The 27,270-nt window shown below is 37.4% G+C and overlaps 1 protein-coding gene and 1 long non-coding RNA gene across 2 annotated transcripts; one reads left to right on the top strand and one right to left on the bottom strand.

Annotated features, from left to right (window-relative positions):
- Positions 1 to 478: 478 nt before the first annotated feature.
- Positions 479 to 5,642, top strand: LOC112090972. The gene is made up of 3 exons (XR_002901927.1): positions 479 to 1,212; positions 1,916 to 2,312; positions 5,213 to 5,642. It is a non-coding gene; the product is annotated as an uncharacterized LOC112090972 (long non-coding RNA).
- Positions 5,643 to 16,233: 10,591 nt separating this feature from the next.
- Positions 16,234 to 17,043, bottom strand: LOC112090970. The gene is made up of 2 exons (XM_024163524.1): positions 16,681 to 17,043; positions 16,234 to 16,563 (listed from the first exon to the last, which is right to left on the bottom strand). Exons 1-2 carry the CDS (start codon positions 17,041 to 17,043, stop codon positions 16,234 to 16,236), a joined length of 693 nt encoding a protein of 230 aa, XP_024019292.1.
- Positions 17,044 to 27,270: the final 10,227 nt, after the last annotated feature.

A 27,270-nucleotide genomic window follows, 5' to 3' on the forward strand; every position in this document is an offset into this window, starting at 1 on the left:
CGTGATTTTGTTTTGTTTTGTTTCCAAAGTCTTATAAGAGACGAAAATATTTAACTAGAAGTTTTCTCCATCGAAACTTATTTGTATTCAATCTTTTGGGGAAGTTCTTAGACAAATTTAGTTTCTTTCTCTTTTACGGGGAATGGGAAATGAGCCATCTCTTACGTCTCTCTCACATATCAATTGTGTTTTTGGGAATTGTATCGGTAGGGACCTTGGACAAGGTCTTGTTTTGGATTCAAACGCAATTTTGTTTTATGTGATTTCTTGTTCTTGAACATAAGTAGTTCTCTTTTGCCTTTTGTTCTAAATGTTTGTGTTATTAACTTATGCCTATTAAGTTTGTTCTTTTGTTGTTGTTGTTGTTGTTAATATTATTATTATTATTATTATGAAAGTCTTGAAAGTCTGTTAGTAACTATCTGGATAGTTTATATATGGTTCTAGTTTTCTGTTCCAGTTCAGTGTTAATGGTTGAGTTCCTGCTATTTGATTGCACGAACATTGAAACTTTGATGGTTCAAATTTCTAGTTTTTTTATGAAAATTCAGGACACTTAATTGCATAGACATGAATTTAAACATGCCTGTACTTGTACTCAGTAAAAGGAAGGTAAGTAGGTCCATTACAGGCCGGCTCTGGACCATAAGGATGTTTATGAGCAAGCACTCATTCCAGCAGTGAATGAGGTTTCAGAAGGCTTCAATCTATTTCAGCTATGGTCAAACGAGTACAGGGAAGACATATACGAATGGAGGGGAATGCAAAATATCAAAGGTGTTTCAATGGTTTATCTTATATTTAATATTATGTATATGCATTCTGATATCATTCACCAATCAATCGAAACTATTGCTTATCTGTAGCTGTATTAAAAGCAGATATTCGAATACTTGAGAACTAGATTTTAGAGTATAGTATTGAAAAGTTCACTTTTTTTGGTTCTCCTCACAGTCAGACCCACTCTTTTCTATTACAATTCACGTTAAGAAAGCAATGTTAGAAGTTGAAGATACATAAACACAAACACACAAAACTAGTTGCAATGAGTTTACTTTTATTTTGACATGTCTTAAAAGTTCTCACCTTGTAACTGTATAATCTATCATAGCCACAGTTTGATCAGCAGTTCATTGACTCAAGGAAACCTCGAGTAGTATCCTAGATTCTGCCCACAACTGCAAAGGCAAGGAATATCAAAATAATCCTGAGGTTTGTTATCTTGTTGACATACTTTGTTTTAAGTTACTTCTTCTTGCTAGTTGTCTAATATGTCATGTAAACCTTCACTAATGACTGGCACTAGAAGTTGTGTTTGAGCATTGGGTGAATGAGCAGCATTAAGCGATTTATTTTTTTTAGGACTTTGAATGTTGCTATGGAAATAGTTATTTATCTCAAAAAAAAAAGCAGTACATTTTTTTTTTTTTGAAAGCATAGTATTTAGTTTTTAGCTCTCTCTAAAATTTCAGATAGCTTTGGTTAGTAGCTCAAACGTTTCATTTTGATAATAGCTGAAATTATAAATTGTTTTGCGCTTGATTAAATTTAAATAGATGATTTTATAATTCTATGACGGATTCATCACTTGCTGTCATTACGTGCCGATGTTAGTCATAGGTCATGAAGAGCTTCTTGTAGCTAGCTAGTTTCTAGTGTGTTATTTGAGCAACAGTTAATTATATTCAATCTCTTGAGGAAATTCTTAACCAAATTTCAGTTCTTTTTCTTACATCTCTCTTACATTATAGTTCATGTTTTTGGGAAACATAGTGACAAGGGTTTTCATCCTCGATAGGATCATGTTTTGGATTCAAATGTGATAACTTGATTTAACTAAGTTTCCATTGTTAGTAATTTTGTTGGTTTTTGGTGTTTTATAGTGTTTTTATTATGTTTTGATTTCGTTTTGAAGGTTTTTAGTTCGAAGAAATAAATGGTTCAAACCAAGCATTTTTGGAGGCAAAAGAGCTACATTCTGGCTGCAGCCAGATATTTCCAGCTGCAGCCAGAATCTTTGAAAAATCCCGCTGCAGCGTCGTCAGGGAAGCTTAGGGTTTCTCGGATTTCCGTTGCAGCTGAATTAAACCCGCTGCAGCGGGTTAGCTGTTTTCACAGCCCCTGTTCGCTCAATCGGCTGCAGTTGAAAGAATCTCGCTGCAGCCGAATTTCCAAGTGCTCATTGCCTCGAATCTGGCTGCAGCCAAAAAGAACTGGCTGCAGCCGAATTTGCCAAAGATTCTGGTTGCAGCTGGAAACGTTGACATGCCGCCGCTGCAAGAATAGGAGGCGAGACACGTCTCGCCTCCCAGGTATGTTTTTCCAGCCTCCTTTGCGTTTTTATTGATTTATTTATACACATTGAGGACAATGTTGAGCTTAAGTTTGGGGGAAGGAATTCATTTCTTGGTGGTTGCATTTTGTGCATTTTGAATTTTCACTTGTTTGTCTCCTACTTGCTATCAATTGTTGATTTAGTTTTAGGTTTTATAATTATTTTAGTCAAGTAGTTTATCTTGTTTTCAATTTCATGTTCATTCCCGTTTATGTCTTTTATCATATTTCTCTTAAAAAAAATTCAATTCAAGTGAGGAATTCTCTTGTTTTATCTAGTTTGTGTTTTCATTTTTTAGGTTTTGTTTCTAAAAAAAAAGGTAATAAATGCTTGAGTTGAAAGAAATTGTTGGCAAACGGATTCAATGATAATATTGTGTTAAGAAATGCTCTTAGGTCTTTGAAAATGTTTTGACATCATTTGTCTGTGTGCTTGACTCTCTTGTTGGGTTAATTTGTTCTTGATTTTCCTTCACTTTTGAGCACTCACAACTTTAATCATGTAATCTTTTGAGCACTTGGAGACTATTTTTGTGATTATAGAGTTTTGCATCTAGATAGGAGTTCTAGAACTCGTCTTAGCTCTATTCGAGGCGACATCCCAAGTTTAGTTGCATTTGAGAGATGATCTAGGCATTTTTCTTGGACCGTTTGAGCCTTCCTTGCCTACCCCCCCCCCCCCCTTTTTTTTTTTTTTTTTTGAATTATCCATTGTTGTCCCATTTGAGCCTAATATACTTTTCTTTCTTCACCCACATTTGTGGTGCCTAACCTCCTAAAGAATCCACCATACACTTACCCATCACCTTAGGCATGCAATATATTCTTCGTTAAGTTGAGAGCTCTTTAGTGATTATTGAGCTAGGTTTCGAGATTGGTAGACTCTTGGGTGGTGTGGCTTATGTTATTTAGGGTGTGTTTGGAACTCGTTCCAAAATGATTTTATTTTTTGTATGAAAATGAAAACAAAAACGTTTTCATTTTCATTTTGGAATCGTTTCTAAAAATGCGCTTGGTAGTTTTATTCCGAGATTGTTTTCAGTTTTAAAAAAACTGAAATTGTGTTTGGTGGTTTAATTTTTAAAAACATGTAATAATATTTAAAATAATAATATATTAAATAAACATTATATACATGAAAACTACAGAGGAAATGGGAAGAAGAGTGGGGGGGTGGCCGTCGGGGAAAGAAAAATGGAAACTGAAAACGATCCTTAATCGTTTTCAGTTTTTGTAACGTTTTCAATTTTTGTTTTTAGGAAATGCGGTGCCAAACGCATTTCTGAGAGCATTTTCATCTTTTTGTTCTTGAAAAATGTGAAAAACATTTTTTGAAATGATTCCAAACAGGCACTAAATGATGGCGAAGAATAATCCTTTCAAGTTGTTTGGTAAGAAGGGGGAGTTAAAATGACGAAGGAATAGTAATTTATTTGATGTTCCTTATTCATCATTTGCTAACGATTTTTTGGAGTCTTTTCTAGCTTCTACTGATGAATAATACATGGATTATATTTTGTGGCCGAGTGCAGAGGGTCTTTTGAGAATAGGGATTGTGCTCCCTTTTAATTCACCTCTTAGTTTTCTGTCCATTCTTTTAGAATTCTTCCCCTTAAATACAGAGAAACTTACATAAGGGCCATTTAGTTTGCTAATTTGAGAAGAAAAATGGAAACTGAAAAATGCATTTCTGAGAGCATTTTCATTTTTTTGTTCTTGAAAAACGTTTTTGGAAATGATTCCAAACAGGCACTTAGTTTCGGTTCCTTTCATTTCAAAAAAAAAAAAAAAAATACAAGAATCAATAAGTTTGGGGGACTTTTGGGGAGGCAGACCAACAGAACCAAAAGAGGGAAATACAAGGTTTTTGGAGATCCTTCAATATGATTGGATTGGAGCTTGAAGATTGGGAGCTTGTTCTTCAACGAGTTTTATTTCTCTCGTCTCCTTTCTCTTTTATCTTTTAGAGCTTGTATTTTCCTTGATATTGCTTAGACCATGGATATGAGATATAGAACTGATTATGGTTTTTGTTTTGAGATTCATAATGTATATCTCTAGCTAAACTCTTTAAGCTAGGGGTTTGGATGTAGTTCTATCTTTTGTTATGCTTTGAAGATATTTGGTATTTGTTAACGAAATTCCATTTCAATTCATTTGTGTTTTTCTATTTTTATTGCTCTAATTTACAATATAATGAATTAGTGATATAGATGTGTGGATTTAGGTTCGGGAGAGTTACGTTCACATAATGGGATTTGAGAGACACAACCTAGAATTAGTTGAGTTTGGGGGGCCAATTGATTCGGGTAATCATAATAGGTTTGCTTAATGGGTGTTTATTAGGTTAAGTGAATAGGGATATTACTTAATCGACTTTACACACTATTTCACTCGGCACTCGGGAGAAGGAGCGAAATTACATTAGAAAACCTAGATTAGTGAATTGACTGGAACTAGTTAACAAACCTAAATATTGGAATTGCATAGCTTGAAAAAAAAAAAAAAAAAAAAAAAACCCCTAGCCGCTTTACCATTAGAGTTCCCTTCAATCCCTTGTTATTTTCAAATTCCATTTTTACTTGTTTATTATTTTATTTTTAAACGTTCTATTTTTCACCCCACAGTCGGTCACTCTCTTTTCCAACAACTCACATTTAAGAAGCAACACCACAGAGTAAAGAGTTAATCAAATGCGGAAAATTGAATCTTGTTTGAGTTGTTGGCTCTGAAAATACATGAAGCCCTGGTGCTCAAGGGGTAGAACATACATGAACACACAAACTCACAAAACTAGTTGCATGAGTTTACTTGTCCTTTAATACATCTTAAGAGTTCTCATCTTGTAACCGTTTAATAATCTGAATGTGTTTGATAGGGTTGTCCAAGAGAAGCTGGAGAGATTACTAAAAGCTTACTGACTTTAGGGAGGGTAACAAATGCAAGCTCACAAGGTTACTTGGAGGTAGAACCAAGACATGAATTTACAACCACATCGCTTGAGGAAACCTTGAGTTTGCCAGAATACGCACACGACAAATAAAATATCAAAAATAAGCCTAATATGCAATTTAATCCTGTATTAACTGGTGACACTGAAAGTTGTGTTTGAACATTGGGTGAATGCTTGGCGGAAAGACTTATGTTTAAACATTGAGTGATTTATTTATTTCAAAACTAAAATTTCACCTTGGCTTTTCCCCAGTTGCGTAAGAAGCTGCCCAAGCTTTTCAAATAATGCCCTTTACTGCTTCTCGCTCTTGAATCAGAGTTACATCCTTTCAAAATCTCTTCATTTTCTTTTATCTTTTTTTTTTTTTTTTTTGTTTTTCACCCAAGTTGATTTGTGGTTCTATTTTCTAGAATCATAAACCCGCGCGTACGCACACACGTATTTTGTGTGATTTTGTTTTGTTTTGGTTTCAAAATTTTTAGGAGAGGAAGAGATTTAATTAGAAGCATTCACCCTTGAAAACTGATTTGTATTCAATTTTTTGGGGAAATTCTAAGTTAAATTTAGTTTCTTTCTATTTTACAGGAAATGGAAATTGGTCATCTCTTACGTCTCTCTCACACATTAGTTGTGTTTTTGGGAAGCATTTTCATAGGGGTTTTCACCTTCGACAAGTTAAATTTAGTTCCTCGGCTTTTGTTCTTAATATCTGTGTTAATAACTTTTGCGTATTCAGTTTGTTATTTTTGAAAGTCTGTTATTATTGTATATTAGTATCAATATTATGTTATTTTTTTATTATTATGAAAGTTATGAAAGTATGTTAATTAGAACTATCTCGATAGTTTATATGTGATTCTAGTTTTTTTTTTTTTTTTCCAGATCTATGGTTCTAGTCTAGTGTTAATGGATGAGTTTCTGCCATTTCACTGCGCGAAGATTGAAACTTCGATGGTTCAAGTTATTAGTTTTGATATGAAAAACTAGTAAAATTAATTGCATATAAATGAATTTAATCTGGGTTCACATTTAAATATGCTTAATCTTTTATATTTCAACGAAGGTTTGTTTTGTTAGCATTAATTAACTTGTATGGTCATTTATTTTGTGGGGAAGGATGCTGGAATTTTGCTAATGATTTGCAGGTTTTTGTCCTCCTACTCAGGTCATACCAGCAAGGAATGAGGTTTCGAAGGTGTCAATTGTACTATCTTTGGTTATAGGCAAATGTGTACAAGGAAGACTTAAACGAATTAAGGGGAATGAAAAACATTAAAAGTGTCTCATTGGTTTATGATCTTATGCTTAATATTCACTATTGGTACTCCAGTATTATTCACTAATTATTGCTAGGGATATTAAAGCAGATATTTGATACCCTCAATAGCCAAAATGCTGAGCTCAATGTTAAAAGTTAACTTTTTCAGAGTTTCACAATGAGAAATGTCAAATTCGTAGCTACAATCTCTCTCTCTCTCCCCCTCTCCCTCCCTCTCTATTTTCACCCAATTATGATTCATGATTCTGTTTTCTGGAGTTGTAAACATTTTTGCTTTGTGTTAGGCCTCCTGTGACGTTAGTGTATTCTAGGAGGAGGGGCAGGAAGGGTATATTGCAGGAAGCAGGGGAAGGTAGTGGAATTAGGGAATAATTGCTGCTGAGTTGGCAAGTTAGTTACAAGTGGAGCAGAAGGGTATTTAGGCAGCAGGGTAGGATGTAAGGAGGGTGTCTGGGAATTGAGTATTTTCTGTTTCAGACCTTGGAGGCTGGGAACCTCGAATTCTCCCAATTCTATCTTTTCTTAGTCCATTTCTTTTAATTTCCATCTTTCCTGTAATTCTCTAAGGGTGGTGTTCTTCTCCTACGGAGGTCTTGAGGTTGAATCAATAAAGAGGATCTATCTGAATTTCTAGAGAATCAGTTTGTTTCTATTTGCGAATCGTTGAACTGTTCAGGAACGTAACATTTTGGTATCAGAGCGGTCGGTCCATGGCAGGTGCTTCCGACGATCAGCTACCGATCGAGGAGCTATCATGGCTCGAGCAAAGGATAGACTCGTTCCACGAGGCATTGCAGATCGTGGAGGCTATGATGGAGCCACTACCTAAACTCCAAGAGGATGTGGTCGAGATTGGGGTCCAGATGGGGGAGGTTCAAGGATCGGTACGGAGGCTGGAGAACCTGCTTCTCAGGCAGGCGGAGTTCTTCCAGCGGAACCCACAACCACCCCCCAGGGTACGATGCTGGCCCACAGCGTTTCCCTGACCTTCGCCGTCCCTCACCGAACGGCAGACCGGCGACGCCGCCCCCACCTCCCCGCCACGAGGAGCCCAGGCGATTCGAGAGGGATTACTGATGGGAGACCCCTCCACTACCAAGAGGATGAGCCGAGCATCGGGGAAGGCGGCCCGAGATGCCCCTGTTCCACGGAGAAGACCCCCAGGGGTGGGTGTTTAGAGCCGACCGATACTTTGCCGTGAACGACGTGGAGGATGAAGAAAAGGTGGTGGTAGCTTCTGTGTGTATGGAGGGAAAAGCCTTAGGCTGGTTTCAGTGGGCGGATGCGCAGGATCCGTTCAGATCGTGGTGAGAACTCAGAGCGGCTGTGCTACGGCAGTTTGGACGTGCGCGAGAAGTGGATCCGGTGGAGCAATTGATGGCGTTGCAGCAGCGAGCCACGGTGGCGGACTACCGAGATGAATTCGAGACGATAGCAGCTCAAATGCCAGGGATCCCCGATGCCATATTCAAGGGCGCTTTCCTCCATGGGCTGAGGGAGGACATACGGGCCGAGCTGAAGTTGCACAGGCCCAATGGGCTCCACGAGTTGATGGATCTAGCCCAACAGGTGGAAGCTCAAAATGAGGCAACGGATCGGGTCAGAAGGACCCGGATGGGTTGAGGGTACAGACTCGAATTTTTTGGACGTTTTGGAGGGTCATTGGAGGGCCCCAATCCCACCGCTTCTACCCCAGAGGGCCCCCTTCGATCCAAACCTCAGAGTGAGGCGGTGGTGGGACAAGGGACTCGGCTAGGTCAAGGAGGGGGGTTGCCACCCCGGGTCGGCGCAGCGACGGGGTATCGCCGGCTCACGGAGGAGGAGATTCAGCACCGGAGGTCGAGGGGTCTATGTTTTAAGTGTGATGAAAAATTTGGCCCGGGACATCGCTGTAGGAATCGCCAGTTGCAGGTTTTAATTCTGGCAGATGAGGAAGAATCCTCTGGTGAAGACGGGGATGACGGTCAGGGCACTCGGTCGGGGGAGGACAGAGGGTAAGAGGACGCGTTTGAGAAGGTAGACTTGTCCCTGAACTCGATGCGGGGGGTGTCATCGTCCAACACCCTGAAATTCCGGGGTCGAATCGGAGCCCGTGAGGTTGTGGTGCTTGTCAACAGCGGAGCAACTCACAGCTTCATTTCCGAGACGGTGGTGGAAGAACTGCGGCTGCTGAAGGACCCCACGGTAAGTCACAATATTGTAGTGGGTGAACGTGTGGATTCAGGGTCACTTGGTGGTAGAGGATTTCTTCTCCTTTACGTTAGGGGGTGCGGGGGTGCGGACCTGGTCCTGGGGTGTCGTGGCTGAGCACGCTGGGGGAAGTAAGGGCGGATTGGGCAAAATTCCTAATGAAGTTCAGAGTGGGGCCCACGTGGGTAATTTGGAGGGGCGACCCTAGTCTTTGCTACGCGCCTGTCAACATGAATGCCCTGGTACGGAGGTTGTCACCATAAGGGTTTGGCTTGTTGGTAGAAGTGTGTGAGTTGTCAGGGCTGGACAGAGAGGAGGAAATTAAGGAAATCCCAGAGGAGGTTTGAACAATGATTAACCAGTTTGAGAGGGTGTTTGAATCACCAACAGGGCTTCCGCCCCACCGGGGACGAGACCATCGAATTGTGTTAAAAGAGGGTGTTGACCCGCCCAATGTAAGGCCTTACCGGTTTCCACAAATTCAAAAGGGAGAAATTGAGCAGTTAGTAATGGACATGCTAACTGTAGGAAATCTCGGATGAGATATCATAGGAGGATTTTTAGGAGTTTTTCTAGTATAGGAAATTAGGGGAGATCACCGGATCCTAAAGGGGCTGATCTGTTTGGATACTTTCCTGATTTTGTGTAACAGAAAGTGTCTATAAATAAAGGGTAGAATAGCTTGTAATTATTCATTCATTCATAATAGAAATTCTTTCATTATTCTACATGGTATCAGAGCCGTAAGGCTAGGGTTTCTGGAGAAAAAAAATTAGGGCAGCCTTAATCGCTGGTTTCGGACTGGTTTATTTCTTTCTCTCCCAGCCTTAATCGCTGGTTCATTCCTTTCTCTCCCAGCCTTAATTGCTGGTAGTTCATCAGCCTTAATCGCTGATTTAGCTCTCCTTATTTTTTTTTCTGTCCAATCATATCCAATCATGACGGATACCACCTCTTCGGCTCAATCACCTTCGATAGTTGAGAATGAACAGGCAGCACGGAGCACAACAGAACTTCAGAATATCCAGGCAGCCTACAGATTAAATGGAAAAAATTATTTGAAGTGGTCTCAATTGGTTCGAACTTTTTTGAAAGGAAAAGGAAAGTGAAGAATTTCTGAACTTCTATTATTAATAATTCTGTAACCCTACAATAGCATATATATACACAAATGACTAATAAGGGAAAAACTAACTAGCTTGATTCTCTCCTAAAAAACAGGAAACAAAATTATGAGAAAAGATCACAACCGATCTCTCCTTTTATTCCTAAAATACTTTCCTAAACTAACTTCCCTAACTTTTGACTTCCGAATTCAACAGAAAGCTAGGCCATTTACTGGTGCAGGGACCGGAAGGAGGAGCCACAGGTGCAAACGCATGGGAGGAAGAAGATTCAATGATTATGTCATGGCTACGGAATTCCATGAACCCGGAGATTAGTGACACTTGCATGTTCTTGCCAACAGCAAAGTCATTCTGGGATGCTCTCTACCAAACCTATTCAAAGGTTAATGATGCAGCTCTCATATATGATATCAAGACAAAGACAACAGGTGCAAAACAAGGGTCGAAAACTGTGACAGAGTACTCCAATGCACTACAAAATCAGTGGCAAGAACTAGACTACTATAGGACAATTGATCTGAATTGCAGCAAGTGTGCAGTAGCCATCAAAAAATTCATAGAACGAGACCGGGTATATGATTTTTTGGCTGGCTTAAATTATGAGTTTGATCTTATACGTATTCAAATTTTGGGCAGGCCTGAAGTATCATTCTTGACTGAAACAATCTCCCTGGTCCGTGCGGAGGAGAGTCGCAAAGGCATCATGCTCGATCCACCTTCAACAGAAAATTCTGCCCTTCTAAGCTCCAAGTCACAAGGGCTAATGCTTGATGGTACCGTTGTAGACAAGCCTAACCGACCAAGTGCTCACAAGGATCGGGATGAGATGTGGTGCATGTACTGCAAGAAACCACGACATACCAAGGAGCGTTGCTAGAAATTGCATGGGAAACCCTCCACAAACAGTCGAGAATGGGGACAGAGAGGAGGACAATCAGCATCAGGCTACAGCCAGGCTCATATGTCCACACAGGATTCAACCCGCAACTTTGGAGGATTTAGTATGGAGGAAATTGAAAAACTCAATGGTTTGTTAGGAAAAGTGGAAGATCAGGGACAGAAATCCAACCCGCAGGTATCAACTCAGGGTATGTGTTCATTGACACTTTCAGGTGAGACTCTAATCTCCCTTGGATTAAATACTTTAGGTAATGAGTTTAGGAATGCTTGGATCCTTGATTCTGGTGCCACCGACCACATGACTCATACTTCTAACCTATTTAAGACCTATACACCCTGTCCAAGCAACCGGAAAATTATAGTTGCTGATGGTTCTGCAACCACAGTGGCAGGAGTAGGAGATATTCAAATTACCCCAGAATTAGTACTTAAAATTGTTCTCCATGTTCCCCAACTTTCAACAAATTTGGTTTCCATACAAAAACTTACCCGAAATCTAACTAGTTGTGTTATATTCAATGCTTCCTCTTGTGAATTTCAGGACCCGGGGTCGGGGAAGAGGATTGGACTTGCTAAGGAGCATAATGGACTCTACTACTTGAATGTATCAAATCAACCGGAAGTGAAAAAACCAGTCGTGCTCTCATTATTTTCTTCTTCCAATAAAGATATTATTTGGTTACATCATAGGCGTCTAGGTCATGTGTCTTTTTCCGCATTAAAAATAATGTTTGCTGCCTTGTTTAAAGGTTTGGATGTTCAATCCTTTCATTGTGATATTTGTGAGTATGCGAAACACACTCGTGTACCGTTTCCTATCAGTAATAATAAATCTTCATTTCCCTTCTTTTTGGTACATAGTGACATTTGGGGACCATCCACCATTCCAAGTGTCTCCGGGTATAGGTGGTTTGTGAGTTTCATTGATGATTGTACGAGGGTCTCCTGGATATATTTACTCAAAAACAAATCTGATGTGAGCCATATTTTTCCCACCTTTCATGCAATGATCCAAAACCAGTTTGGCACAAAAATAAAAAATATTCGCTCCGATAATGCCCGGGATTACTTCAACCAAACCTTGACTCCATATTTTCAAAATGAGAGAATTATACATGAATCATCTTGCATTGTCACTCCACAACAAAATGGAGTGGCAGAGAGGAAAAACAGACATCTTCTCGAGTGTACTAGAACCCTATTATTCCAGCAAAATGTACCCAAGTCCTTGTGGGGGGAGGCTGTCCTCACATCAGCCTATGTTATAAACAGAATTCCTTCCAGAGTCTTGGGGTTTAAGAGTCCACTAGAGACGTTGTCTCAATTCTATCCTGATACTCGAAAGTCCTTCAACCTTACTCCTCGTGTATTCGGGTGCACTTCATTTGTTCATATTCATGGCAATAACAGAGGGAAACTCGATCCTAGAGCTATTAAGTGTATCTTTGTGGCGTACTCATCTACTAAAAAAGGTTATAAATGCTACCATCCCCCCACTAAGAAACTCTATATATCAACCGATGTCACGTTTGTTGAGTATAAGTTGAAAAACAGGTTGCACGGAATAATATATTCTGTCATCTGAGATTGTTCTTTTATAGAGACTTACAGCACCTAAGAAACCATTAGACCAGGAAACTAAATCACTGATTAAAGGAAAGAATAATTCCTAGTTAGAGCTTTCCTAAAATACACAGATTTATACCTAAAATAGCTATATTATAGCTAGAGACTAATTTACAGCTAATGTGTATTTACAGCACATATTTTCCTTGATTTTCTAACACTCCCCCTCAAGATGGTTTGAAAATATCTTCCGTAGCCAGCTTGCCAACTAGAAAATCGAACTATTTTGTGTGCAGTCCCTTGGTAAAGATATCAGCCACTTGCTCTCCGGTAGGAATATGTTCCATATGAACCAGTCCATTATCTATCTTTTCCTTGATGAAATGCTTGTCAACCTTCACATGTTTTGTGCGGTCATGTAGGACTGGATTGTGTGCTATTGAGATTGCTGCCTTGTTGTCATAGTACAACTTCATAGGAGATGACTCTATCGCTTTTAACTCTTCCAACAGCCTTCTAATCCACATGATCTCACAAATACCATGGGCTACAGCTCTAAATTCAGCCTCAGCGCTGCTCCTTGCAACCACGTTCTGTTTCTTGCTTCTCCATGTAACTAAGTTACCACTTACAAATGAACAGTATCCAGAAGTGGATCTTCGGTCTACTATGCTCCCAGCCCAATCTGCGTCTGTGTAGGCTTTAATTTGCAAGTGTCCTTGTGGCTTAAACAAAAGTCCTTTGCCCGGTGTCCCTTTTAGATACCTTAAAATTCTGTAGACGGCTTCAAAGTGTGCTGGTCCTGGGGCATGCATAAACTGGCTGACCATACTAACAGGAAAGGCTATATCTGGGCGTGTATGGGATAGATAAATCAATCTCCCAACGAGTCTTTGATAACGCTCCCTGTTCTTTACATTCTCAGCTTCTGCAGGTTGTAGTTTCACATTAGGTTCTATAGGGATTTCAGCAGGTTTACACCCTAGCATACCTGTCTCGTTCAGCAAGTCAAGAACATACTCCTTCTAGCTTACAAAGATGCCTTCTCTAGATCTAGCAAACTCCATCCCAAAAAAGTATTTCAAAGCCCCGAGATCTTTAATCTCAAACTCCTCAGCTAGTTTCTTTTTCAACTTTTCCAGCTCATCGCAATCATCCCCAGTTAACACAATATCATCCACATATACTATCAGGATAGCTATTTTACCGTCATTCGAATGCCTGTAAAACATTGTATGATCGGCTTGACTTTGAACATATCCATGGCGCTTTATTACCTTACCAAAGCGCTCAAACCAAGCTCTCGGTGACTGTTTAAGTCCATACAAGGACTTCTTCAATCTGCACGCTTTCCCATTTCGACACCTTTCTTCAAAACCTGGTGGGGGACTCATGTACACCTCCTCCTCAAGGTCTCCATTAAGAAAAGCATTTTTAACGTCTAATTGGTGTAAGGGCCAATTGGAGTTGACAGCAAGAGATAATAGGACCCTAATTGAGTTTATTTTGGCTACCAGAGTAAAAGTCTCTTGATAGTCTATCCCATAGGTTTGGGTAAAGCCTTTTGCAACAAGGCGGGCTTTGTATCTCTCGACACTCCCATCTGCCTTACTCTTGATAGTAAACACCCATTTGCACCCCACAACCTTTTTTCCCTTCGGTAATTCTACAACCTCCCAAGTACCATTCTTCTTCAAGGCACTCATCTCTTCAAGCACAGCCATCCTCCAATTCGGGTTACCAAGTGCTTCCTGAATATTTCTAGGCACAACAAGCTTTGAAATGTTTGTAGTGAATGCTCTATGATTGTCAGAAAGGTTTTGATAGGAAATATATTTGGCAATAGGATGTTTGGTACAGGTTCGGGTTCCCTTTCTATGGGCAATAGGAAGGTCAAGATCAAGATTTTGTTCAGGGATAACAGGGGCTGGTTCCAACACAGGTTTAGGTGCAGAGTTCTCTTTCCTAGAATCTGATTGTAAGTTTAAGTCAGTAATAGGAGAGGAAGAAGAAGGAACAGAAGAAGGATTACCTGAGGTATTTGAATGACCATTGCTCAGGGCTTCCGATTGACCACATGCTGGAATAATGGCCTGGTCTCTACCACCTCTAAGGACACCTTTCCTGGAATAAACCATAGGCTCAAGATTGTTTCTATTTTTTTTCCATTCGTAGTATTTCTTTTTCTGTCAGACCAATATCAGTTTTGGTTTCTTTAGGCCTAGTTTCCAAAGTTTCTTTTTTAAAAAGAGTATCAAGAAGTGTGCTAGGTAAGGGTTCGGTAATTTCCCAGAAATTTGGTTCAACTATCTTCTCCCCCTGAAGCAAATTTTTGGTAAAGTATGGTGTATTTTCCATGAAAGAAACATCCATAGTGACAAAAAAACGTTTTGTAAGGGGATTAAAGCATTTGTAACCCTTTTTATTGGGTGCATACCCTACAAAAACACATTTTTCAGCTCTTGGATCTAATTTAGACCTGAGCCTTTTTGGAGTGTGCACATATGCCGTGCAGCCAAATATTTTTAAGGGTAAGTCAGAATTGATTCTAGATTCTGGGAATACCTTTTTTAAGCAATCCAGAAGGGTGATATATTGTAAAACTTTGGTAGGCATCCTGTTGATTAGATACGAAGCTGTCAATATAGCATCACCCCATAGATACTTTGGAACATTCCTATAAAACATCATGGCTCTAGCTACTTCTAACAAATGCTTGTTCTTACGCTCAGCAATGCCATTTTGTTCAGGTGTGTCGGAACAAGAGGATTGATGTAAAATTCCTTTTTCATTTAAAAAGGTTTCCAAAACTTTATTAAAATACTCTGTTCCATTGTCAGATCTCAAAATATTAATTTTTGTTTGAAACTGAGTTTCAATCATCTTATAAAATTCTTTAAAAATCTGCTCTACATCAGATTTTTCCCTCATTAAGTAAACCTAACAAAGACGTGTATGATCATCAATAAAAGTCGCAAACCATTTTTTTACTAGAAATTGTGGTTACTTTTGAAGGACCCCAAACATCACTATGGAATAAGTAAAACGGTTTTGAATCCTTGTAGGATTTCGGAATATAAGACTTTCTTTGACTTTTTGCTATTAAACAACTCTCACATTGAAACGATGAAGGATCAATCCCTTTAAATAGCACTGGTAATAAATGTTTTAGATAGGAGAAACTTGGATGGCCTAAACGAGTCTGCCAAACCATTATTTGATCACGTACAGATAAAGAATTGATACTACTCAGCCTTTGAACCATTTTATTACTAAGAAATTTATCCTCGAAATAATAGAGACCATTAATCATCCTAGCACTGCCAATCGTCTTCCCCGAGCTCCGGTCCTGAAAAATGCAATAGGATTCATAGAAAATAACAGAACAGTTAGAGTCTCTGGATAATCTGCTAACTGACAAGAGATTACAAGCAAGTTTAGGGACATAGAGAACAGATTTAAGATCTATTCCCTCAGAAATTTTTATAAGGCCTTTTCCTGCAATTGGTGAGAAATTACCATCGGCTATCCTAACCTTCTTATTTCCGGGACATGGTGAATAAGTCTCAAACAAATGTAAGGAATTGGTCATATGGTCGGATGCTCCAGAATCTATTATCCATGGAGCAGATTTAAATTGACAAGATAGAGCATATAATTTATTACCTGTGTGCGCCATAGAAACATTAGGAACATTGGGTACCGAGTTAGATTTAAACAGTGCAAGAAGATGCTCCATCTGCTCCTTGGTGAAGGGGCTGGTCTCTACCGAAAGCTTGGTTTGATTTATCTCCAGCTTTTCCTTTCCAATTCACAGGTTTCCCATGAATTTTCCAGCATGTCTCACAGGTATGGCAAGGCTTATTGCAGAAATCACACCAAACTCACTGCTTTTCATCAGTTTTGCGTTGAAAAATAGGAGCCTTGCTTCCAGCCGTGGAGGCCAGGGCAGAACCTTCAGCAATTCCAGGTCCCTTCTTGCCAAGCATCACATTCCTCCTAGTCTCCTCTCTTCTGACCTCTGAAAAAACTTCACCAATTGAAGGTAGGGGCGGTCTTCCAATAATTCTCCCCCTCACCTCATCAAACTCGACATTAAGTCCAGCCAGAAACTTGAAGGTGTGGCTGTCCTCTACAGTCTTCTTGTGATGTTGAGCATCCTCGGGAGATTTCCACTCATAGGTGTTGAAGAGGTCAAGGTCTTGCCAAAACCGCTTCAAGGAATGAAAATATTTTGTAACATTGTCCTCCCCTTGTCACATCCCTTCGATTTTGAGGGTCAACTCAAAAATCTGTGATTGATTTCCAAGATCGGAATACATTTGATTTACATTCTCCCAAAGCTCTCGTGCCGTTGGATAGCACATATAATTAGAGCCAATATCTTCTTCCATTGAATTCACGAGCCACGTCATCACCATGGAATTCTCTGCATCCCATGTAGCATAGGCCGGATCATCCTCTGCAGGAGCCTTTTTTTCACCAGTCAAATAGCCCATTTTCCCACGCCCTCTAATGTACATCCTAACCGACTGAGACCATCTCAGAAAATTGTCACCATTCAAACGAATTGTGGTGATATGAACAGAATGAGATTCTGAGGAGGTAGCACTGATTTTTGAAACATCTGTGCTGCTAGGATTGTTCAGGGAGGATTGAGGGACAGTAGTGGAATCGGTCGAAGCGTCAGACATGGTTTTAGGGTGTAAGGATCAAGAGGAAAGGAAGAAAATAGGAATTCCGGCAAGAGATTCTTTCCTTGATCTGATACCAAGTTGAAAAACAGGTTGCACGGAATAATATATTCTGTCATTTGAGATTGTTCTTTTATAGAGAATTACAGCACCTAAGAAACCATTAGATCAGGAAACTAAATCACTGATTAAAGGAAAGAATAATTTCTAGTGCATTGACTTGGGGAAACCTCAAGTATAGCAAATTACGCACGCAAGGCAAGGAATGTCAAAAAATAAGCCCGAATATACCAGATTTGTTTTAAGTTACCGAGTATATCAATGTACCAATAGGAAACTGATACCAAATTGCCCTTAGCAAAGAACTTTGGCCTCTTATGTTCGTTTGTGGCAGCTTCTTGTGAATCTCGTCATGCACGCTATGAACTTGCTCATCAAACTCTGCAGCTATGGGATTAACATCAAGGAAATTTGACAGTTTAATCAAGTCAACAATATGACTTGCTCTAGTACAGACAACATCAAACGTCGTCTTCTTGGTAGATTGATTGGTCATGCTATTGAAAGCAAACTTAATTTGGGGCAATGTGACATCCCATTGTATAGGCTTGTCCCTGCATACGTATCGACGATTAGCAACTTCATTTTGTCCTACCGTTTAAGGATTGTTAGTGCTACAGTAGCGGGAAAAAAAAAGTTTCAAACTTCTTCCAAAGGGTCCTCCTAAAATGACTTCAAAATTTTGCATCCCTATCTTAATGTACTAAGGGACAACATGAAGATGGGCTAAGTGCCAGACAAAGCAGATGAGCCACAAGTGAAGTGTCTGATGTCTTCATGCAAGGAATGAAGTGAACCATCTTGAAAAACAATCTACTACCACAAAAACTCAATCAACACCACGTTGAGTTCTTGGTAATCCAATAAAAAAAATCTATAATCAAATTCTATCGTTGTCCTATCCTGTTCAATGTGACAGTTACTCGAGCAGTTCTGAGTAATTCAAACGACATTAGACGGTTAATGTGGTGCACTCCTCCTCAATGGGCGTGGGAATTGGGCGGGAAAGTTGGACCTGAAAGGGAAGAGAGAAAAAGAAGGGGGACGTGAGAGGAGAAGGTCTTCCTTGCATGTGGGGGTTTTGCCTGAACTATTAGCTTGCTATGCCACGAGCTCACCAAGTTGTGAGCTAGAAACTTTGTAGCCTCGATTGTTTGTGAGCTCAGCTTGCATATTCGCAAACCTAACTCAATTCACATATTTGCGAGCCTAGCTCAGTTTCGACAATCTTTGAGTCCAGGCTTAGCTACTCGATATCTCTCTTCCTCCTTTAAGCTCTAAAGTTGAGCGGGGAGCTAATACATTAAGTTAGAAGATTAAAAGATAGATAGTTGAGTTTGGAATGATACATTTTCCAAGTTATTTAGGCTTCGTTTGGTATGATTGTTCCAATTAGGGTGATTCTAATTTTGATTTTGAAACCAAAACTATGATTTATGATTTTTAGTCCAAATCATGGTTCTGAAACTAGAACCAGAATCAGGGGTTTGAACCACCCAAAACCAGGGAATGGTTTTAGAATTACGGGTGATTCTGGTTTAAAACATCATATCAAGGTTCAAATCTTGAATTAGAACCATCCAAACCAAACATTTATTCTGGGTGAGTTATATCAGAACCACTCTGTACTTTTTGTAAACATACACTGATTTGAACCAGAATCATGGTTCCGGATTTTAGAACCCTCATACGAAATGTGCTCTTAATACCTCTCAGCTGATCTGATCTTTGAGCTTTGATGTTGTTGACGTGGAGCACTCACCTCGACATATGAAAAAATGTGTTAACGACAATCAGTATCAACACCATGTTTACCTTTGAGCTTTTTGCGATGCCTCTCTAGGTGACCAGTGCCAAAAGAGGATTTACCTGTGGAATGTTATTAGCACACTTCGCAAATAGTACTTTCTCCATTACACCCTTCTCCTTTGGACGCATTACCATATAAAAATAATTCCAAACTAGTGAAGTTCGTTGCACGTTTCTTTTACCTTTACAAGTCACTTTGGTGGAGGCACCAACTTGAGATAGTGTTTTAATTCTAGCTCTTCTTGTCGATCATCAAATTGTTCTTCTTCGTTGATTATCAAATTCGAAACATTAAAGGGTGCATTTGGTTTCGTTTCCAAAATGTTTTTCACATTTTTCAAGGAGAAAAAAATGAAATCGAAAACGAAACAGCGTTTGTTTAGGAAATGTTTTGCAAACGAAAATGAAAACGAAAATAGTGAGAATGGTTTTTGTGAAAGAATTTGGAAAATAGTTGAAAGTTGTTTTCACATTTCTATTTTCATTTTCTAATACTTATCAACAATATTATAATATGTTAATTAATAATTATTAATCAAACACGATTTCACTCTTTTATTATACTCAAAATAATCTTTTAAAAAACCAACTAAACGCAATTTCAGAATCGTTTTCAGAATGATTCTCAAAACAATCTCATTTTTACTTTTTATTGAAAATAAAATCATTTTGAAACCAATTCCAAACGCACCCTAACTCTCCTTTCATGTGATGATGTTATTGCTTTAATAAAAATAATAATTAATTAATAATATCATTAATAAAAGTAAATTAAAATAATTATGCAACAAAATTACCTTATAACAATGAACAACGAATGTAATAAATTTTACTTTCAAGTTTTTTTTCCCCTTTCTGAAGTAGGAAATATGTGTAAGATTTGAGAAGCTCATTGAATGAATATGCACGAAAAGTTTCTAACATCTATTTACAGGGAAAAATTCCTTTTTTTTCCCTCTCCAATGTGACTTGATAAGATCATATGTTAAAAGACTTGAGTCTCAACTTTGGTTCTAATCATGCCTGGCCTTCCTTCTGGGACTCTGGCTTTGGAATCCAAAGGCCATGCAGAATAATAAACATTATATGTAGGATTATTTTCATAAAGACCCTCTGAAATATGTACAGTGTTTTAAAGTTCTCTTTTAATTTATCAAAACAGTTCAAAACATCTTTTAATGCATAAAAATTGGTTCAAATTATCCCCTGTTCACCTATGTGTAGCGGTGGCAGTTCATGTCACGTGTCGTGTTCGTGTCATATTTTGGTCGTTTCTTCTTAAATTCACATTCAATCCGGACATAACCCATGACACAAATTTTTTTAAAAAGCGTAACACGAACACAACACGACCACTTTACGAGTTGACACAACACAACATGAAAATTACCAGTGACATGAAATTGACCCACCTGTGAACCCGAAATTGACACGAAAATTATATACTTTTCTTTAGTTTTTTACATAATAGAAATAACTTAAAATTCATAACACGTTAAAATATAATAACATCCATCAAAATTAAGCAAATAATAGTATACGATTTTGAGTATAATTATCAAAATTAAGCAAATAATAATATAAAATTTTGAGTATAAGTATCATAATATCATAAGTTCATAATAAAATCTAAAATATGTAATGAAAACTATATATATTTTAGTTTTTTATGAGCTTCGTGCTGTGTTCAGGTTAGGTAGGTCTAACCTGAAATTGACTTGTGTTTTCGGGTCAATTTTAGGTCGACCTAATTCTGATCCGAACCGATTTTTTCTCAACCCTAACCTATGACATTCGTGTCGTTTTTAAGTCGTGTTGTCGTGTCGTAACCCATATTGCTAGCCCTACTTCTGTGTATCAATTGGATGGAAAATACATACATGATAGTAAAAAACAAATTAATTCACTATATATCACCTGTAACCTTTTTTCTTAAAAAAAAGGAAAAACTCAAACTCTAAGAATTAAGGGCTTATTCTTTTGGATCAAAACTTAAAAAATACTTGAACTCAAGTTACAATTTTATTCAAGTTATTGTTCTTTTATAAAATTTGAGTTTAAAATTGAGTTTTAACTCGAGTTTTAGCTTGAGTTTGGGCTAAAATCTGAGTTCAAGTTCCCCTTTCAACTTAAGTTCCTAAACTCAAACTCAAGTTAATAAACAATATTTTTTCTATTCTTAAAAACGTCATAAGTTTTTCGTTTTAATTCCGATTGAGATGCTTTCTTTTTGTCTATGCGTTCACAATGAAAAGACGAATAAAACCCCACCCATATACCCTATTCAAATTTTCTATCACCATTGAGTTTTTATTAAAATACTATCTAAATACAAATTAAAGTTTTGACTCACCTAAACACAAATTCAAATAGTTTATCAATTCAAACCATAACTCAAATGTGCACATCCAAGCACAAACTCAAGTTACAACTTTAATTCAAGTTTTAACTCAAATTCAACTCAAGATCTACACTCAAACTATTATAACTTAAAAATGCAACCGAACAAACTCTAAAATTAAAGACACACCAACTAAAGAAAAATAATAAAAAAAGTTTTTTCGTTTTTTTTACCAACATTATAAACCTGTTCAAATCAAGAAGAACACCATATTTTTCTTTTTCCATTGTCATCACCTGGTGATGTTGAATTACCTTTGGACAGTGGATTTGGTGTATCAATGAAGGGCAGCTGAGGCCTAGGGATGTAGAGTAATGATATATCCTCTTTGAAAATCTAATTTGTTGCTAATTTGAGGTGAGCCAGAAATTGGTCCAGAAGCCCCAAGGTTAGTTTCTCGTTCCTATCACCAACAGAGTATCACCAGATCACATGTTCAACACCAAAGTGAGCCAAATTTTCCATCATAAAGTCTCAGTTTTAGCAAAATCCAGATCAAATAATGGGTGGTTGCGAAGCGAGCGTGAACCCAACCAAGCCACCTCTCAATCAAATCGGGCTGCCATCATATTTGGGTTTCTGTGGAAACTCTGTCGTCACTGTTGTTGCTAGATGTGGCAGCGAGAAGAGCCTCACAACGAGATTCTCGACGGAGCTCGTGGAAAAAGCGCAAAGACTAGTGGTCCTGAGGGGAAGGGGGAGTCTCTTATGCTCGCAACGACTTTCCAGTGGTTGCAAAGTAGTCAGCAAGCGAAGGAGGTGTGACTGGGATGGTGTTGGCGTTGGTTTCTGAATCGAATTCAGATGAGAAGCGTATGAGTAGCGGATCGTGTATAATAAAAATTCAATGAGCGGGAGGATGGTAGGGGCGAGCAATGATGTCTGATGACGGTGAGGGCGTGGGTGGAGGGTGCGCTTAATAAAGCTGTGAGAAGTTTTGGTTTCTGAAACAATTTTGGATGTGGAAGCGTGTATGTAGCGGATCGTGTATAACAAAAATTTTCATAAAATTTTGAGGTACTCTATAAATTACATTAATTTATGCACAGATAAATTAATCAAATTAATTTATTTATCTAGAGAACGTTTAGGTCGAAAACTTGAGTTCTTGACCATGAACGTTCCTCACTCTAAGTTAGTTTAGAATATTTAAATTTTTTCCGTCAATTCCTTGAATCTATGAAGATGAGTGTGTGGGCACACCTGAAGCAAAACGGAATTAGCAAACACTTATATGGCACTTAAATAATATTATCCTCTCGCATATAACACTTAATGCAATATTTAAGATTACATAAATAATCATGAAATTTTTAGTAATATTCATATAATATTCAATAATATATGCACATAAAATATAGGGGGCGACACTATATTTCACAAAAAATGATATTTCACAAAATATAGGGGGCGACACTATAATTGTAACATTTGAAAAGAAAAGGGTAATCAAATGTTAGAGGCCCATTGAACATTGTTTTTATAAGCCGCTTTTAGATTTTTTAATGAAGCTACAGTAGGTTAGGGTGTTTGGTAAATACTGCTTTTGTCCAGTAGCTTCTAAAAATTACTGCCAAAAAGCAAAATTTTGGAAGCAGGTCAGGGGTTGCTTTTGTAACAACTCGAGGAATTCAATGAGATTAATTAAGGTAATTAAGATTTATTAGTGTGCCTAATCTGGTTTAAATAATTAATTATTGATTAATAAATGTTTCTGACGTGTGAATTTAAATGATTCGAAGGAATTTAAATATTTAAGTATTTACATTTTCACCATAGTGTGTGTGGACACATTTTTGTACTGTTAGTTTTAAATATTTTGGCACTTGTTTTCTTTCCTTTTTCTTTTTCTTCCTTTTTCCTTTCTTTTCCCATACAGCACTGTCTCTCTCTCTCTCTCTCTAACTCTCACTCTCGTTCTCAGTCTCTCTTTTTCTCTCTCCCGTTTTGCCTCAAATCAATTGGATTTTGAACCAAAGAAGAATTTCAAGAAGTTTTCAACATTGAGAGAAGGATTTGAGGTAAGATTTCTAAAAAATCTCTCTCGAATCTCGAATTTTTCAGATTTGAAAAACCTATTTTGGTTCAAAACGGATTTTCATGGATTTTGAGTAAAATCACGGTAGAAATTTGAGATTTTTAGTTCTTTGGACTGTATTTGTCATTTAGAACCTGGACATGATGATTTCCCTTTGAAATATCACGGATTAAACTCAGATTTGAAAGTTTTTAGATTGATTCGGCGAGTTTTCTCTCCTTTCTGTCCTCCACCGGTCGACCTATGCGGTCGACCGGATTGCACACCACCGGTCGACTGGTGGTGTTGCACATCTCTGTCACCGGTCAACCGGTGCACACGGGGTTCGACCATATTTTATTGAAAAACCCTGTTTTGACCTCGATTTTTGAAGAGAACACAAATTAGCTTCATTTGAGGATCTAGAGTAAATGGATTAGCATCATTAATCCATGTTTTGAGATTAAAACTCTTGGAATGATGATTTGAAACATGAAATGGTTTATGAAACCGGTAATCGAATTATGGCACACTAATAGAAAATCAAAGAGTATAACTGAGAGTGATTTTCTTTAGGAATGAGAAATGGATCCTAAAGTGTTGTTTTGTACTAATGCTAGCTGAGGAGTTGAATTGAAGGCTTTGAGGAAGCGAAAGCCGAAATAGTACAACACTACTAATAGGTTTGGTACTTACAAGGTAGGATTTCTTACCCCTTTCTTTGATAGCCTGTTTTCAAAAGAGTTTTGGCCTTGTAAATGTTTTAAAGAAAGAGAATGTTTGTGAAAGAAAAGCATTTTAAAAATAATCGCTTGATTTTAGCTATTGAAATTATAATGAACTATCTAAGAAAGTTTAATGAATGGTTTCTTAAGATAAAAAATCTTACGAATCGGTAAAGCGGCTGATAACCTAGATAGCTGTAACACCCTGAAGAATTAATTGAGATTAATTAAGGTAACTGAGGTTATTAGTGTGCCTAATCTGGATTATTAATTGAGTTTAATAAATAAATGTTTCTGACACGTGTGAGTTTAAATAGTTCCAAGGTATTTAAATTATTCTCAGTAATTTATTTTAACCCAGAAGTGTGTATGGACGCATTTCTGGACTGTTCTTTTAAAATATTGTATACATGTCTTTTTCTTTTTCCTTTTCTTTTCTTTCCTCTCTTTCTTTTTCCTTCCCGTGCATCTCGCTCACTCTCTCTCTCACTCTCCCGTGCTCTCTCTCTCTCTCTCATTTTTTGTCCCAAATCAAACGGATCTTGAACCAAGGAAAGATTTAAAGAAGTTTTCAACATCAAGAGAAGGATTCGAGGTAAGATTACTGAAAGAACCTCTCTTGAATCTCAAGTTTTTAAATTTCAAAACTTATTTTTGGTTCAAACCGGATTTTGATGGTTTTGAGTAAAACTAGAGTAGAAATTAGAGATCTTAGGTTCTTTAGACTGTTTTGAGTAAGTCTGTTATTATTGTATATTAGTATCAATATATTGTTATTTTATTATTATTATGAAAGTTTTGGAAGTCTATTAATTAGAACTATCTCGATAGTTTATATGTGATTCTAGTTTTTTGTTCCAGATCTATGGTTCTAGTCTAGTGTTAATGGTTAAGTTTCTGCCATTTCGCTGCGCCAAGATTGAAACTTCGATGGTTCAAGTTATTAGTTTCAATATGAAAAACTAGGAAAATTAATTGCATATACATGAATTTAATCTGGGTTTGCATTTAAATATGCCTATACTTATCTTTTATATTTGAACGAAGTTTCTTTTTATTATTAATTAACTTGTATGGCCATTTATTTGGGGGAAGGATGCTGGAATTTTGCTAATGATTTGCAGGTTTTTGTCCAGTAAAAGGATCTTGATGAGAAAGTGGTCATTCCAGCAAGGAATGAGGTTTCGGAAGGTGTCGATTGTACTATTTTTGGTTATAGGCAAATGTGTACTAGGAAGACCTAAACGAATTAAGGGGAATGAAAAACATTAAAAGTGTTTCATTGGTTTATACTTAATATTTAGTATTGGTACTCCAGTATTATTCACTAATTAATTGAAATCTGATAGCTTATTGCTAGGGATATTAAAGCAGATATTTGATACCCTCAATAGCCAAAATGCAGAGCTCAATGTTAGAAGGTAACTTTTTCAGGGCTTCACAGTGAGAAATGTCAAATTCGTAGCTACAATCTCTCTCTCCCTCCCTATTTTCACCCAATTATGAATCATGATTCTGTTTTCTGGAGTTGTAAACATTTTTTCTGTCTGATTTTGTTTAATTCTGATGCAAAATTGTTTGGTAGAAGAAAAGAGTTAAATATATTCAAATCTTTTGGGGAAGTTCTTAGCCAAATTTTAGTTCTTTCTCTGACATCTCTATAACACTATAGTTCATGTTTTTGGGAAACACATTGATAGGGTATGCATCTTCAATAAGGCCTTGTTTTGGATTCAAACACCATTTTGTTTGATTTATGTAATCTTTTGTTCTTGAACATAAGTTATTTCACTTTGTCGCTTGTTCTATTGTCTGCGTTGTAATATTTTGCTTGTTCATTTTGTTCTTTTGAAAATCTATTTTTACTTTTATTATTAGTATGAAAGTCTGTATTTTTACTTTTATTATTACTATGAAAGTCTACTAGAAATATCTAGATAGTTTATTTATGGTTCTGGTTTATTGTTAATGGTTTAATTTTTTCCGTTTGATTGTGTGGAAATTGAAACTTGATGGTTCATATTTGTAGTTTTGGTGTGAAAACTGGGAAAATTAATTGCATTGACTTGAATTTAATTTGAATTTGCATTTAAACTTGCTTGTAGTTGTGCTATATCTTGGATTGAATGCTTATGCAAAAGATCAAAGGAGTTTCATTTGTTTGTTATCTTTACTCAATATTTAGTATTGAATACTGATATTCCTCAATTGATCGGAATCAAATAGTTTGCATAGTATAGTGTAAAAGTCACTTTTCTAGAGCGTTACAATGTGGAGATCACTGATTTGTTGCCCCTGAAGAAAATTTCTGGAGTTGCTTTGGAGGATTAATGAAACAAGAAGCTATCCTTGCATGAAGGTAACTGTAGCGAGTGCAGGTGAGATTTTTAATCTAATGGAAGGAAAAATCTAGGGCCCGTTTAGTTCGCTGATTCGAGTTTTTAATTCGAGTTGAGATGTGATTTTATGTGAGAGATTTTTACTATAGCAAAAAAGTTAGATGTGATTGTTTGTGAGAGCTTTTTATTGTAGCAAAACTCGAATCAGCGAAATGAACGGAGCCCTAGATAATTCTTCTCTTTCCATTCTTCCATCTTTGGAGAAAAAATTTCATCTTTTTGCCTACACATTCTGTTTTTTCTCCTCGCAGCTGCTCATACTCTCTCTTTTCCATTATAATTTTTCTTAAGGAAGCAACACCCCAGAGGGTGAAGAGTGGAAATTGAATTTTTTTTTTTTACTTGGGACACACAAGACTAGTTGCATGAGTTTACTTATATTTTGGTATGTCTTGCAAGTTCTTATCTTATAATTTTATACTCTGGATATATTCGATAGGATTGTCCCAGAGAAGCCGGAGTGATTTATTTATTTTAAAATTTAAATGTCCCATTGACTTTTTTTTTCTTTTTTTTTTTTTTTTCCGTTTTGTGAAAGAACCTGCCCAGGTTTTTTGCCGTTAATGTCATTTGCTGCTTCTCACTCTTGGATCCGAGCTTACATCCTTTCGATCTTTTTCACCCAATTTGAGATGTGATTCTGTTTTCTGGAATTGTCAACCTGTACACACACGCACCCACATTTTATATTTGGTGTGGTTTTGTTTAGTTTCGATTCCAAAGTTTTTAGGAGAGGACAAGATTTAATTGGATATTTTCACCTTTGAAAACTGTTGTGTTCAATTTTTTTTGGGGAAATTCTCAGTCAACTTTAGT

The sequence above is a fragment of the Morus notabilis genome, unplaced genomic scaffold (assembly GCF_000414095.1).
Source record: "Morus notabilis unplaced genomic scaffold, ASM41409v2 Scaffold74, whole genome shotgun sequence".
Classification (NCBI taxonomy): domain Eukaryota; kingdom Viridiplantae; phylum Streptophyta; class Magnoliopsida; order Rosales; family Moraceae; genus Morus; species Morus notabilis.